Below are 14,590 nucleotides of genomic sequence, written 5' to 3' on the forward strand. Positions count from 1 at the left end.
AATCACAATGGAACAGAAAGGAAAGGTAGCATACATTACAGAAAAGGAAGGTTCACTGTAAACGAGTCAAAGCATTTAGGCATCTACACGTGGTGAAGTCAAGCTGATAAAGTTCAAAGTCTCACAATATCAGAACGGGGTGCAAGGGTTGTTGGTTCCAGAAGAGTTGGTCTGAGTATTTCAAAACTACAGATCTACTGGGATTTTCAAGCATAGAGAATGGTCCGAAAAAGAGAAAATATCCCATAAGTGGCAGTTGGGTGGGCAAAAATGCATTGTAGAGTTGAGAGGAGAATGAGCAGTTTGGTTCAAGGAGATTGTTACAACAAAGGTATGCAGAATACCATCTCTGAACACACAATACTTTAACCTTGAAGCAGATGGACTACAGCAGCAGAAGACCACACCAGGTGTTACTCCTGTCAGTTAAAGCAGGATTGTCACCATAAAAATCTAATTTCAACAGCAACTGGTCTGAGTGTATTAATTGATAAAAATGCTAATCCTGCATTTGAAACTTTCAAAACTGTTTCTGCTGCTATGGTTTGGTGTTATCGCATACCTTAGGAGCACTGGCCCTTTAATTGCCATTAACAAACAGTTGCATGCTGGGGGGTCTTTTTTATCTATAATATATTCCTCCTCTTCCCTTTATTTACCCGGAAACAGTAAATTCGGGCGCCTGAGGCTAGTGGACAAATCGGGCGCCGCCATTCACTCCTATAATAAATATCGTTTAATGGGCGCCCGATAGGAAAAAAGGGCGCCGGAGATAAATAACGTTTTAAAAGCGGCGCCCGGAGACTTAATGTTTTATTACTGTTTCTCATGATTACACATTATTTAATGATTTATACATTTTTAAATTTTATTTTTAAACGAAAAACAGTACAATATTTTTTTTAAAACATTATTTTTAAACGAAAAACAGTACATTTTTTTAACATTATTTTTAAACGAAAAAACTAACAGGGGGGTCTTAGGTTTAGGCACCAACAGGGGGGTCTTAGGTTTAGGCACCAACAGGGGGTCTTAGGTTTAGGCACCAACAGGGGGGTCTTAGGTTTAGGCACCAACAGGGGGGTCTTAGGTTTAGGCACTAACAGGGGGGTCTTAGGGTTAGGCACTAACAGGGGGGTCTAGGGGTTAGGGGTAGGTACAGGGAGGGTTACTTAGTAATTTTTTTTTTTTAAACGTTATTATACGTTTCACTATTTAAACGAAAGATTAACGTTTTTACAATTGCCGATTTAATGCACATTATTTAATGATTTATAACTTTATAAAACATTAATTTTAAACGAAATACAGTACAATACATTTTTAAACGTTATCCATGCTTATCGTTAAAAACCCGGCGCCCTTTTTTCCCAGCGCCCCTTTTTAACGTACGCTATTTACCCCTCCTTCTAATGACATAAGACAGTGCACTTCCTAGTATAGACCTCAGTGGGAGTGTCTGAAGACTCTGGGAGGAGGGAGGGTAATGAATACCCAATTAGCAAGAGGAGAAAAAAAGAGTTAGGGAGGAAATGATGTCAGGATTAGCTTCATTCAAAGGTAACCAAGATGGAAACTGTCTAGAAATTATAATAGGATTCTCTGCTTTTCCTTTATAGAATTCACAGGAATCATTATGTGGACAGTGCAATACATCTGTTATGTAAGTAGAAGTTGAATTTATCTACTTATATATGTGTATATTTTATTTCTGGGTTAGCATGGGTGTCACTTGTTCTTTAAGAACAGGAGACTGAGGCAACAGTTTGCACAGGCTCATGGAAATCAGAAAATACAAGATTGGAAACCCATTGCCTGGTCTGATTAAGTTTTGATTTCAGTTGCAACATTCAGATGGTAGGATCAAAATTTGGCATTCTGCATTGTGTCAACAGTAGGGTGACCAGGTGTCCTCTTTTGCCCGGACAGGTCCATTCTTTCCGACCTGTCCGGGGCGTCCTGGCGGGTTTTAGAAATGTCCGGGTAGTAAAGAGCCGTTTGGGAGCCGAACAAGCTGGCTCTTTAAAGGTAGCCGAGCGGCCAAGCCAGAAGAACCGATGCTTTCTAAAGAGCCGGAATTCCCATCACTAGACTAAGTCTCAATCTACTAGACTGAGACTCAGTCTAGTGATGGGAATTCCGGCTCTGTAAGCATCAGCTCTTCTGGCTCGGCCGCTCGGTTCCCAAAGAGCCAGCTTGTTCGGCTCCCAAAACGGCTCTTCATCACCGCTAACACACATCAGATCAGCGGTGAGCAGGAGATGGGAACCAGCCAGACAGGCGCATTGCAGCCACACGGTGGACTTTAAATGCTGGACGTGACCGATGATGTCACTTGCTGCATTTTAATTCAATGGCGCGCGGCTGGTGTGGCTGACTCCTATCTCCTGCTCACTGCTGAGGTGTGTTAGCGGTGGCAGCTGCGGCTGGTGTGGCTGACTCCTATCTCCTGCTCACTGCTGAGGTGCGTTAGCGGTGGCAGCTGCACCGCAGGGGAGAACGAGGGAGGTATATTTAGGCAGCCACACGCCGCATGGGGGAAAGAGCATTTTGTGGGGAAATGTGCTGCCAATATCATTGCATTTGTGGGAAAATCAGCTGCCAATCTCATTGCATTTGTGGGGAAATCTGCTGCCAATAAGATTGCATTTGTGGGGAAATCTGCTGCCAATAAGATTGCATTTGTGGGGAAATGTGCTGCCAATAAGATTGCATTTGTGGGGAAATGTGCTGCCAATCTCATTGCATTTGTGGGGAAATGTGCTGCCAATAAGATTGCATTTGTGGGGAAATGTGCTGCCAATAAGATTGCATTTGTAGGGAAATGTGCTGCCAATCTCATTGCATTTGTGGGGAAATGTGCTGCCAATCTCATTGCATTTGTGGGGAAATCTGCTGCCAATCTCATAGCATTTGTGGGGAAATCTGCTGCCAATCTCATTGCATTTGTGGGGAAATCTGATGCCAATCTCATTGCATTTGTCGGGAAATATGCTGCCAATCTGATTCTATTTGTGGGGAAATAGGCTGCCAATCTCATTGCATTTGTAGAGAAATATGCTGCCAATCTGATTCCATTTGTGGGGAAATCTGTTGCCAATCTCATTGCATTTTGTGGGGAAATCCCGCGAAGTTGGACAGCACACTGCTAAGGTCTTGTATGTTTGGCCCCGCCCATGACCATGCCCACATGCTGTTGTGATCGTCCTCTTGTTTGGAAATCAAAATATGGTCACTCTAGTCAACAGTTCAGGTGAAAAATGGTGGTGTAATGTAGTGGGGGAAATTTTCTCAGCACAGTTTGGGCCCTTCAGTACCAATTAAACAATTGAGCATTGTTTAAAGAGACTCTGTAACATTCAAAAGATCCCCTGGGGGGTACTCACCTCGGGTGGGGGAAGCCTCCGGATCCTAATGAGGCTTCCCACGCCGTCCTCTGTCCCACGGGGGTCTCTCCGCAGCCCTCCGAACAGCCGGCGACTGTGCCGACTGTCATTTCAATATTTACCTTTGCTGGCTCCAGCGGGGGCGCTGTGGCGGCTTTCCATTCCGAACTACACGGAAATACCCGATCTCATTCGGGTCCGCTCTACTGCGCAGGCGCAGGAAACTTGCGCCTGCGCAGTAGAGCGGACCCGACGGCGATCGGGTATTTCCGTGTAGTTCGGAGCCGACAGCCGTCAGAGCGCCTGCGCAGGAGCCAGGAAGGTAAATATTGACGTCACCGGTGCCCGGACTCCACGGAGGGCTGCAGCGAGACCCCTGACGGATGGAGGACGGCGTGGGAAGCCTCATTAGGATCCGGAGGCTTCCCCCACCCGAGGTGAGTACCCCCCAGGGGATCTTTTTATGTTACAGTTCCTCTTTAAATGCTACAGCCTATTTGGGCATTGTTGTTGGCTATGGCTATGGTCCCCACAGTTACATCAACCTAAAAGAGCACCATTGGGCTGTGGTGAAACGACAGATTCTCCTCATGGAAGTGCAGCTGACAAATCTGCTGCAACTGAGTGATGTCATCATGTCAATATGGAACAAACTCTTTGAGGAATGTTTCCAACACCACTAGTAAGGCGTACCTAATAAAGTGGCCTGTGAGTGTATATTTACATACAACCATAAAGAGTGCTTACCCCTTCTGACTTCATTTTCTACATCTGCTGGGCTTTCAAGATCCACAAATTGGTCACGGAAGCTTATTTTGCCATACCATCCTGAATCCTTTGTGGCCTTCTTTAATTTAAGTTCCAGAGGACAACGCGTGACAATACCTGGAGAAATAATACAATCATTGTCACTGGATTTGGATGTATCGTTTTTAGCTTCCTTGTGCCCCTTGTTTTCCATGTGCAGTCACCCCCTCCCCACACAAACCAGTAACCTTTCCAGTCCCTGACATGTGGGGCCCCTAGGAGGCTTGGGGCCCTGAGCTATTGCCCAGTTTAACCCTATCCCCAGCTCACTGGGAGTGTGCTTGATGACCCCTTGATGACCTTCCCAAGCTTTTATGCTGGGCATACACGGCCCGACTGCTCCTTATCAATCGAGCAGCTGATGGCTCGATTGATAATTTACGACGTGTCCGATCACCGCGTGGATCAATTCCTGGCTCGATCCCCGCAGGCGGACAATGGGCAAAAACGAAGCGCAGATAAAGAAGTGCCCGCGGGGACGAGCGGGAATCGATCCGCGGGAACGCGTCGGCATCGAGCCGCTGGCTCGATACCGGCGCGTTATCACTCCGTGTATGCCCAGCATTAGTCTTGCAATTTTACTCAATTTGTCCCAGCAAATTAAGGCTTGGTTCAGACAGACACTCAACGTTAAATGCTAAAGTTTTTAAAGTTGTTTGAAGACATTTAATGTCATTCACGTGACAGCTGCAGTGTAGCCAATAAAAGAAACCGACTTGTAGACAGCTACATGCAACGTCCAAGAGGAGACGAGACAACGGGATCTACTGTTGTTTTAAAAAAGCTCCCATTCAGAGAAATTGAATGGCGGTAGATCCCTTTAAAATGACGCTTGTGTCGTTCGGGGAAGCATCCATCTGAATCAAGCCTAATGGTCTTCGTCACATTTGCATCACCACAGAATATAAAAGTAACAGGTTGATCTTAGGAGTTATGGTTGTTATAAGACTACAGTAGAACATATATTTGTTATTAATGATGATTGTGAGAATATCCAGTATTTAGATAAATCGTGTCTTTTCCCATCCTGTTTTTTAACCAGAAAGCCCATGGAAAACAAACACAAATAGCCACATACATCTCTGTGTGGCTGTACTACAGTAGAATCTTTTTTATAGTAAACTCCAAGGGACCTGGCCAAGATTTTACTATATCAGAAGTTTACTATATCAGGAGTCGGCATACATTGTATATGTTGGCAGTATTAACAGAATTACTTTAAACTGCAGTATAGTAGAGCAACCACAAGATATCACTGTCTGTAGAATGATGTGAAGATCTCTATGGTATTGTGATTTCCTGTATTCACTCTGTTCCTCTCTGTTCTAAGTGAGCTGCATTACCTGATGGTGGTGTGTGATGTGGAAGCGGGAAAAAAGGGCGCAGGCAGCTAGTGGACAAAAAGGGCGCCGCCATTCACTCTCATAATAAATAACGTTTAATGGGCGCTGAGCAGGAAAAAAGGGCGCCGGAGATAAATAACGTTTACAAATGGCGCCCGGAGATTTTTAATGATTTATAACTGTGCTTGTGGTGATTTACGTTTATTAAATGCACCCGTGCCGAATAACGTTTATAAAAATACTAAACATATTTATCTTATTTAACTAATTAAAACATTATTTAAAGTTTTATCCCTTACTGTTTGTAAAACATTATTATTCACAAAATAAAGCGATCAGTACGTAACGTAAATTCCAATATATTTTTTGCAGCCACAATTAGTAAAACATTATTATCCACATAATAAAGCGATCAGTAAGGGGGGTCTTAGGTTTAGGCACCACCAGGGGGGTCTTAGGGTTAGGCACCACCAGGGGGGTCTTAGGGTTCGGCACCACCAGGGGGGTCTTAGGTTTAGACACCACCAGGGGGTCTTAGGTTTAGGCACCACCAGGGGGGTCCTAGGTTTAGGCACCACCAGGGGGGTCTTAGGTTTAGGCACCACCAGGGGGGTCTTAGGGTTAGGCACCACCAGGGGGGTCTTAGGTTTAGGCACCACCAGGGGGGTCTTAGGTTTAGGCACCACCAGGGGGGTCTAGGGGTTAGGGATAGGTACAGGGAGGGTTCTGTGTGAGAGTAGGCTTGGGTATTGTTTTAGTAAAATTTTAGTAATACTTACTAATGTTTTACAACACTTATTACGAACGTAGTTATATTTATATCATCGTTATAAAGAATATTTTCAGATTTTATTATAAGAACAAACCATAAATGAAGGTTATTCACAATAATATATAATTATAACAATTAAACATATATTATCGCTTTTTTAATAAACGTAATTATAAGTTTCACTTTTGAAACAGGGAAGATTAACGTTTTCACAATTGCCGATTTCATAAACATTATTTAATGATTCATAATTTTGTAAAACATTATTTGTAAACGAAATATAGCACACTATTTTTATAAACGCTATTAATGATTAATTAGCGTTTACACCCCGCGCCCTTTTTGTCCGGGCGCCCTTTTTGTACGTACGCGTGTGATGTATCTCTTGATGTTTTTCTTCAGTAAAGAGTTCTAACTTGTTATACTGGGTGCCTATCTGTGTGTATAGACAACTCTGCACCATCAGTATATTCATACAGGCTCATAGTTCGAGACCTGGGGACTGAGTTTACTATAATTATAGGTTTACGATATCAGAGTTTTCTAGAACGAGATTCTAATCTACCCATATAGAAGAAGAACTTACCACTGCCTCTGGGTAGAGACACTCCAGACAGAGCCTCCAGTACAGAACTCTTCCCTGAACTCTGATCACCAATGACAGCGATGGCCGGCAAGGCCAAGTCCTTCTCCACCCCCAGCGACCTCAGCGAGTCAATAAGATCAATACAAGGACGGATCTGACTCTCATATTTTTGAGTCAGAATTATATCAGGCTGTGCCTTAAAAAATGCAGAGATAAAATAGTTTTATTATATATTTACACACAGAAGCTTCTCTTTAGTGTCATATTTCACTATGTGGCACTATGTTTAGTACTGTCATCTGCATGTAGCTCCACTTTCCACTTGTAGGACTCTCGAGTGCCATTGACGACAACAAACTGCAGGAGCCCACAGCCAAACCGAGTGCTCAGCTATACTATAGCTTAGTGCCTATTACCAAAACACCATAGCTACAGGCAGGGCCGTGCAGAGGATTCTCAAGGGGGGGTGCTCAAATTTGAAAAAGGGGCCCTAATCGATAAATCGTGCTAAATTGTGTATGTAATACCCCTTCTCCAGAAAGCACTAGGCAGTCTTAACACCACCACCACCAACACACACACACACACACACACACACACACACACACACACACACACACACACACACACACACACACACACACACACACACACACACACACACACACACACACCTTTATAGAAGTATCAGGCAGACTGTCCCTCTAGATCAGCACCCAAGCTTCTTTTCATGCAAAGAAGCAGTGGTTGCCAATATGCAGTGGTTGCTAAGCATTAGTAGATGCAAAACTGCAGTAAGTGCCAAGGTGCAGTGGGTGCACAGATGCAGTGGGTGGTAAGATGCAAAGGTCCAGTTTGTGGTGAGTTGCAGTGGGTGCCGATGTGCCAAAGTACAGTCCGTGTCAAGCTGCTGTGGGTACCAAGGTCCAGTTTGTATTGGGTGTTTATTTGCAGTGGATGGTATGCTGTATTGGGTGCTGAATGAGTAGCAGATGGTGATAAACAATAGTGGGTGCCATGTGATTGCTAATTGGTACAGGGAGCCATGTGAGTGTTGGACATGAGTGAGTAGGGAGTGCCATGTGTGGTCTGGATGTGTGTCATGGGAGAGTACTGAGTCTCATATGAGTTCAGACCAAGGGTGGGTACTGGTTGCTATTTGAGTGCTGGCCATGGATGGGTACTAGGTGCATATAATGGCTTTGGAACTTTGTGCTGTGTGAGTACTGTGCCATGTGGGTGTTGAATCTGGGGGTTTCAGGGTGTCATGTGGGTCTTAGGTGCTAATACTGAGTGCCAAGTGGGTACTGGGAGCGAGTACATGGTAACATCTGGGTAATGGGTGATGGCTAGTGGGGTATTTGTTGTCATGTGAGTGCTAAAGGCAGATGCTGGGTGCCATGTGGGTTCTGGGTGCTGGCACAGGGTGTCATGTGCATTCTGACTGTATGGGTTGGTGTCAAGCATCATGTAGGTGTTGATTGCAGTTACTCAAGCCCTTGTGAGTTCTGAGTGCAAGTACTAGATGTCATATGTGAGTGTTTGGTGTTTGTGCTGGGCACCAAGTGGAGGCTTAGTGCAACTGGAACTACTGCAGATGAAACATGTGGGTGTTGGGTGCAGGTACATTGGTGCGAATACTTGGTGCATTGCCTGCACTAGGTGCTAGCTATGGGTGGGCATTGTGTGTCATGTGGATTCTGAGTGCAGGTACTTAGGGGGCTAGTACTGGTTTATGTGAGTTCAGATAATGTGCAAGTACTGTGCCAAGTGGGTGTGAGTACTGGGTGCCAGCTATAGGGTGAATGATGCAAGTAGAATCAGAATCAGAATCAATTTTATTTCGCAAAGCATGACTGGGTCAAGCCCGGAATTGGGTTTGGCACAATGGAGCAGTACATAGAAAGAAAGGCAGGAAAAGGGTTAGAATGACACAATCATACTCAAATATAAGCATACACGAATATACAATCAACAATTAGATATACACAGCCAAAGTCTGCCGCTCTTATGCAGGCGGTGGGGCGCTGATAGAGGGTGGTAGGATGTTAAGGGAGTTCAGGAGGCTAATGGCCATCGGGAAGAAAGAGTTCTTGTGCCTGGTGGTCTTGGTGGGGATGGCCCGAAGTCTCCGACCCAGTGGAAGTGGGGTGAAAAAACGGTGGCCTGGGTGAGAGAGGTTACTTGCAATCCTCAGTGCCCTGGCTCGCAGTCTAGTGTTATACAGGTGGTCAAGTGGGGGCAGAGGACTCCCAATGATCAGTACTAAGTGCCATATGGAGGTCGGATATAAGTATTGGGTGAAAGTTGCTTGGTGCAAGTACTGGGTGCTTGCTATAGTGGGGGTTACTGGTTGAGTGTAATGTGGGTGCTGAATATTGGTGGGATTGCGGTGGGTGCAGGGAGTGGGAGGTCACTGTGGGTACTGCTATGAATGGCATAGATGCTGCTAGGGGAGGTAGAGGTCAGTGTGGTTGCTGGGGGAGGTAGAGGTCAGTGTGGGTGCTGGTGGAAGGGTAGGTCACTGTGGGTTCTGTGAAAGGAAGAGGTCAGTATGAGTGTTGGAGGAAGGGGAGGTCACTGTGGGTGCTGGGAGAGGTCATTGTAGTTATTGGAGGAGGGAGTAGTTGTGGATGCTGTGTTGGGAGAGATCAGTGTGGGTGCTGCTTTTGGGATGGGAGGTCCCTGTAAGTGCTGCAGGGGACAGGAGGGTAGCCTCTGGGGAAGGGAAAGATCACTGTGGGTGCTGGGGGAAGGATAGGTAAGTGTGGGTGCTGGGGTAGGCAGGATCACTGCTAGATTTGGGGAAGGAGAGGTGATTGTGGGTGGTAGGTGAAGGGAGAGGTCACTGTGGGAGGGAGAGGTCACTGTGGGTGCTGGTGGAGGGAGAGGTCACTGTGGGTGCTAGGTGCAGGTAGAGGTCAATGTGGGTGCTAGGTGGAGGGAGAGGTCACTGTGGGTGCTGGGGAAGGAGATGTCACTGTGGGTGCTAGGTGGAGGGAGAGGTCACTGTGGGAGGGAGAGGTCACTATGGGAGGGAGAGATCACTGTGGGTGCTAGGTGGAGGGAGAGGTCACTGTGGGTGCTAGGTGGATGGAGAGGTCACTGTGGGTGCTGGGGAGGGAGAAGTCACTGTGGGTGCTAGGTGCAGGTAGAGGTCACTGTGGGTGCTAGGTGGAGGGAGAGGTCACTGTGGGAGGGAGAGGTGACTGTGGGAGGGAGAGATCACTGTGGGTGCTAGGTGGAAGGAGAGGTCACTGTGGGTGCTAGGTGGAGGGAGAGGTCACTGTGGGTGCTAGGTGGAAGGAGAGGTCACTGTGGGTGCTGGGGAGGGAGAAGTCACTGTGGGTGCTAGGTGGAGGGAGAGGTCACTGTGGGTGCAAGGTGGAGGGAGAGGTCACTGTCGGTGCTAGGTGGATGGAGAGGTCACTGTGGGTGCTGGGGAGGGAGAAGTCACTGTGGGTGCTAGGTGGAGGGAGAGGTCACTGTGGGTGCTAGGTGGATGGAGAGGTCACTGTGGGTGCTGGGGAGGGAGAAGTCACTGTGGGTGCTAGGTGCAGGTAGAGGTCACTGTGGGTGCTAGGTTGAGGAAGAGGTCACTGTGGGTGCTAGATGGAGGGAGTGGTCACTGTGGGTGCTAGGTGGAAGGAGAGGTCACTGTGGGTGCTAGGTGGAGGGAGAAGTCACTGTGGGTGCTAGGTGGATGGAGAGGTCCCTGTGGGTGAGGGAGAAGTCACTATGGGTGCTTGGGGAGGGTGAGGTCAGTATGCCACACTAGGATTCCTATCCAGGCCTCTTCACCTGAAAGTGCCCCAGGCGGAGGCGGAGCTTCTCGCGGGTGGGCGGGGCTTACCGCGGTAGGGGCGGGGCTTATTTTGCGCAATCAGAGGGGCCTTTTTTGCTGATTTTAAAAAGGGGGGGGGTGCCTGGGCACCCAGAGCACGCCCCTCTGCACGTGCCTGGCTACAGGCTAGCCTGAGTCTGGCTAGCTTTGAATCCGCCAGTCTTGTCTTGTTTGTCTAAACAATAACGGAAGCAGCAAACTTTGTGAAAACCAGTGTTTGTGCCATTCTCAAAACTGTTGACCATGACTATAGAACTCCTGCAACTTAACCGCTTGCAGACTGTGTTGGTAGAAATCTACGTCCTAAAGATTGCTGCGCGGCTCTAAAAGGACATAGATTTCTCCTTCCCCACCGCTACTGCCGATCTCGCCGATCTACCGCCGCCGCAGTTCATTTGCCCTGTCATCTATAAGACAGAAGAGCTTGGTGAGCAGGTCAGGAGCCGCTTTCATTGGCTCCTGATCGCGTTATCACTGTGAGCCAATCACATTGGCTTACATTGATAGACAGCGTCAGGAGTCAATGAAAGCGGCTTCTGACCAGCGGACACCACTCTGGCGTCATAGACATGGCAGAGAGAGGGGCCTGCGGCGATGGGAGGGCGTCAAGACCAGCGAGAGCTGAGGGTATTGCGGCGATTCGTTGGGAGGCGCCGTTTTCTGGTACCAGCGGCCTCTGGTCCTTAAGGGGCCAGAGACTGCTGGTACGCAAAGGGTTAAACATTCCACAATGAAGCCACATCACAGTTTCATATGGCCATTGCATATCAGGCACAACAGCATTGCCTGTGCTTCCGCAGACAATGAATAATGTATAGCAATAATATCCATGAGAGATCTTGCCCTCAGTTACAGATTCAGAAGTCCTACTTCGTAAAATGAAATAAGTTCAAAATGGTTCGAAAGAGAAGCCCCTCTCATGTGCAGACAAGCATACATGTACAGGACTGGCTTACCATCTAGCAGGAAGGTTCTCTTGAGAAGCACAGTGGAGGAAGTCTAAACTTTTTGTGAACTGAATTCCCAAAAAGCTGAGTTGTGGCTTTGGAGAAGAGGTGGTGAGGAAAACGTGACGCATGAGATGTGCAAATGGCCAGTCACCAGAACCCAGCCAATCAGTTTTGAGACAGTCAAGAGACAGCCACCTCAGGTTTTGTTTGCTTTTCTTCAATCTGCTTGCAGAAAGCGTGCTCTGCTTAGTATGAACAGTAATACTGTAGACAATAGCATTTGTCTATTGACAAAAAATGCCGTCATTGTTCCAAAACAACTTGCATTGTACACTGAATAACTCATGTCACCAACCGTCTTTTATAGGGGACGGCAATCTATTTTCCATACATATTCATTGTCTATTATTCTTATTGTAACCACATGTGAGTGTGTGTGTGGGGGGGGGGGGGGGGCACTAGTCTATATCGGGGGTATTAAATTTAAACACAGAATGGACCGAAATTTAACACTGGTTCCAAGTCACCAGTGAACTACGATGTCTAGTGGCCACCTCCCTTCCTTTATAAAGTTCCCTGGTGTTGAATGGCCTCCCTCACTAATGCAGTTCCCTGGTGTCTAGTGCCTATACAGTTCCCTGGTGTCTAATGCCTCCCCCTCTCCTATGCAGTTCCTTACTGTCTAGTGGACCTAACTCCCTCTCCTATACAAATCCCTGGTGTTTATTAGTCTTCCCTCCCTTATACTGTTTTCTGGTGTCTAGTGGTCCTCCTTCCCTCTCCTACACTGTTCCCTGGTGTCTAGTGACCCCCTGCCTCCATTATACAGTTCCCTGGTGTCTAGTGGCCCACTCCCCTATACAGTTCTCTGGTATCTTGTGCCCCCCACGATGATGACTATTATTATTATTATTATTAATAATTTATAAAGTGCCAACATATCTCCGTATACTGTTCCCTGGTGTCTAGTGCTTTCCCCCTCCCTCCCCCATATGGCTTGCCTGGGGATCTATGGCTTCACCTCAAGTATAGCTTCCCTGGTGGTCTAGAGTGGGCCAAACATAATGCAATGTCGGGAAACCACTTGAGAACCAAATTTGACATGTTTGTTTTCAAAACATTTTTATTCGCGGAAGACATGTTAAACAAACTGGGTTAATAGGGTTGAATATAAAGCCGCATTTTGGAAATTATTTTTAAGTACTCTAAGTGTTTAGTCAAGAAGTGACCCTGTATGGGGTCTTAAAGTGAAACTGAGACGAAGCTTGGGTTCAAAAAAAGGTCTTACCCTGGAGAGAGGGAAGCCCCGGGATCCCATTGAGGCTCCCCTCTCTTGTCTGTAGTGCCCGGTAACAGAGCCCATGGCTCCTTTTCCGCATAAATCGCTGTGCTGTAGCCTCGCAAGCACGCTCATGAGCAGTAGCATGGAGCCCGAAGGCTCCGGCTAACTGGGCATGCACGGCTGAGGTCAGTTGGCTATTGCGCGGCCATGATTGTGGTAGAGCAGCCACGCGGCCCCGATCCTCAATATAGTAATTCGAAAGAGGAGTCCGCACACAGTCTTGTAGGAACAATGTGCAAAAATGTATTGTCCCATCACATACACATGCAATTGTGTCTGACCTGTAAGGCCTAACAAGTAAGATACAATTGCATGTGTATGTGACGGGACAATACATTTTTGCACGTTATTTCTGCAAGACTGTGTGCGGAGTCTTGAATTACAATAATTGCAGCTAATCTCCTTGGGGGGGGGGGGGGGGCGTCCTCAGCGACGGGGGACAGCAGTATAGAGAAGTAAGCCTCAATGAGATCCTGAGGCCTCCCTTTCTTTAGGTAAGTGTCTGGTAGTGTGTACCCGAGCTTCTACTCAGTTACACTTTAATAATGCTTAAAAGAAAAAAGCCAGTACAAAACTCCAAACAACTGACAGTGGAACTACACAGAATAATAACTGTAATGGTGGCCATACATGGTACAATTTTTTCATACAATCTTATCATTTCTATGTAATATAAGGGAACTGCCTAAATTATCCTTTCAGTATATTCACTTAATTTACCCTTATACTACATAGAAATGTTAAGATTCTATGAAAAAATTGTACCATGTATGGCCACCATAACAGTAACAATACCAATAGGAATCAAAGAGAAGTACTTGCTGGATCGCAGCTTAGCTTCTGATTGGAGGAAGCTTACAGAGGCAGGGAGCGCCTCGAGAAAGAAGATAAGGAAAAAGTCATTGGAGGGATGCAACCACCCCTGAGCTTGCAGAGATCTTGCAAATTGCCAACACTAATTTCAAATATGAACGCATGATAGCCAAGCTAAATAGCCCAATGGATAGATTTTTTTTAAAAAACTGTGAGCTGTGGGGTAATATCTATGTTCAGTGATCAATTATGTTAAGGTTAATAGATAGCCCAGATTGGTGTGACCAGGGCCGGATTTACCATTAAACATTGTAGGCACGTGCCTACAAGCGCCAAAAGCAGGGGCGGGCTTTCTGAATGTACCCTACCAAATTGTAACAAAGGGAGCGTGATGTCCATCCCTGCTCGCCCCGCCCACTCACATTGCGATTGCGCCTCAAACACAGCAGCCGCACAGGTGAGAAGCTGAGTGTAATGTTTCCCACGGTCCAGAAGCCGCCCAATGCTGCCTGTATTCAAGGATTCATGCGCGCAGCTCTGCAACGTCAGCTGCGTGCATAGGCATTGAGGGGGGGGGGGCACAATGGCTCAGTGTCTGGCTGCTTCTACTACTGGGAACTGAAAGGCCAATCACCTGGTATCTTGACACGGCAGCCAGATTATTCTGAGTGTGACAGGCAGGAGAGAAGGGGGCAGCAGTGTGGAGCAGCTGTAACAAGTTTCCCTGTACAGGTTTCAATTCCGTTT

The 14,590-nt window shown here is 46.8% G+C and overlaps 1 protein-coding gene across 2 annotated transcripts in view; it reads right to left on the reverse strand.

Annotated features, from left to right (window-relative positions):
* Positions 1-14,590, reverse strand: part of LOC137544930 (interferon-induced GTP-binding protein Mx3-like) — a 91,827-nt gene that overhangs the window by 45,756 nt on the left and 31,481 nt on the right. For both annotated transcript variants that reach the window (XM_068266026.1, XM_068266027.1), the window contains 2 exons: positions 6,895-7,090; positions 4,134-4,271 (listed from right to left, as the gene is read on the reverse strand). In XM_068266026.1, coding sequence (XP_068122127.1) covers positions 4,134-4,271; positions 6,895-7,090 — 334 coding nt within the window. The remainder of the gene's footprint in view (positions 1-4,133; positions 4,272-6,894; positions 7,091-14,590) is intronic.

This window comes from Hyperolius riggenbachi, chromosome 2 (genome assembly GCF_040937935.1).
Source record: "Hyperolius riggenbachi isolate aHypRig1 chromosome 2, aHypRig1.pri, whole genome shotgun sequence".
Classification (NCBI taxonomy): domain Eukaryota; kingdom Metazoa; phylum Chordata; class Amphibia; order Anura; family Hyperoliidae; genus Hyperolius; species Hyperolius riggenbachi.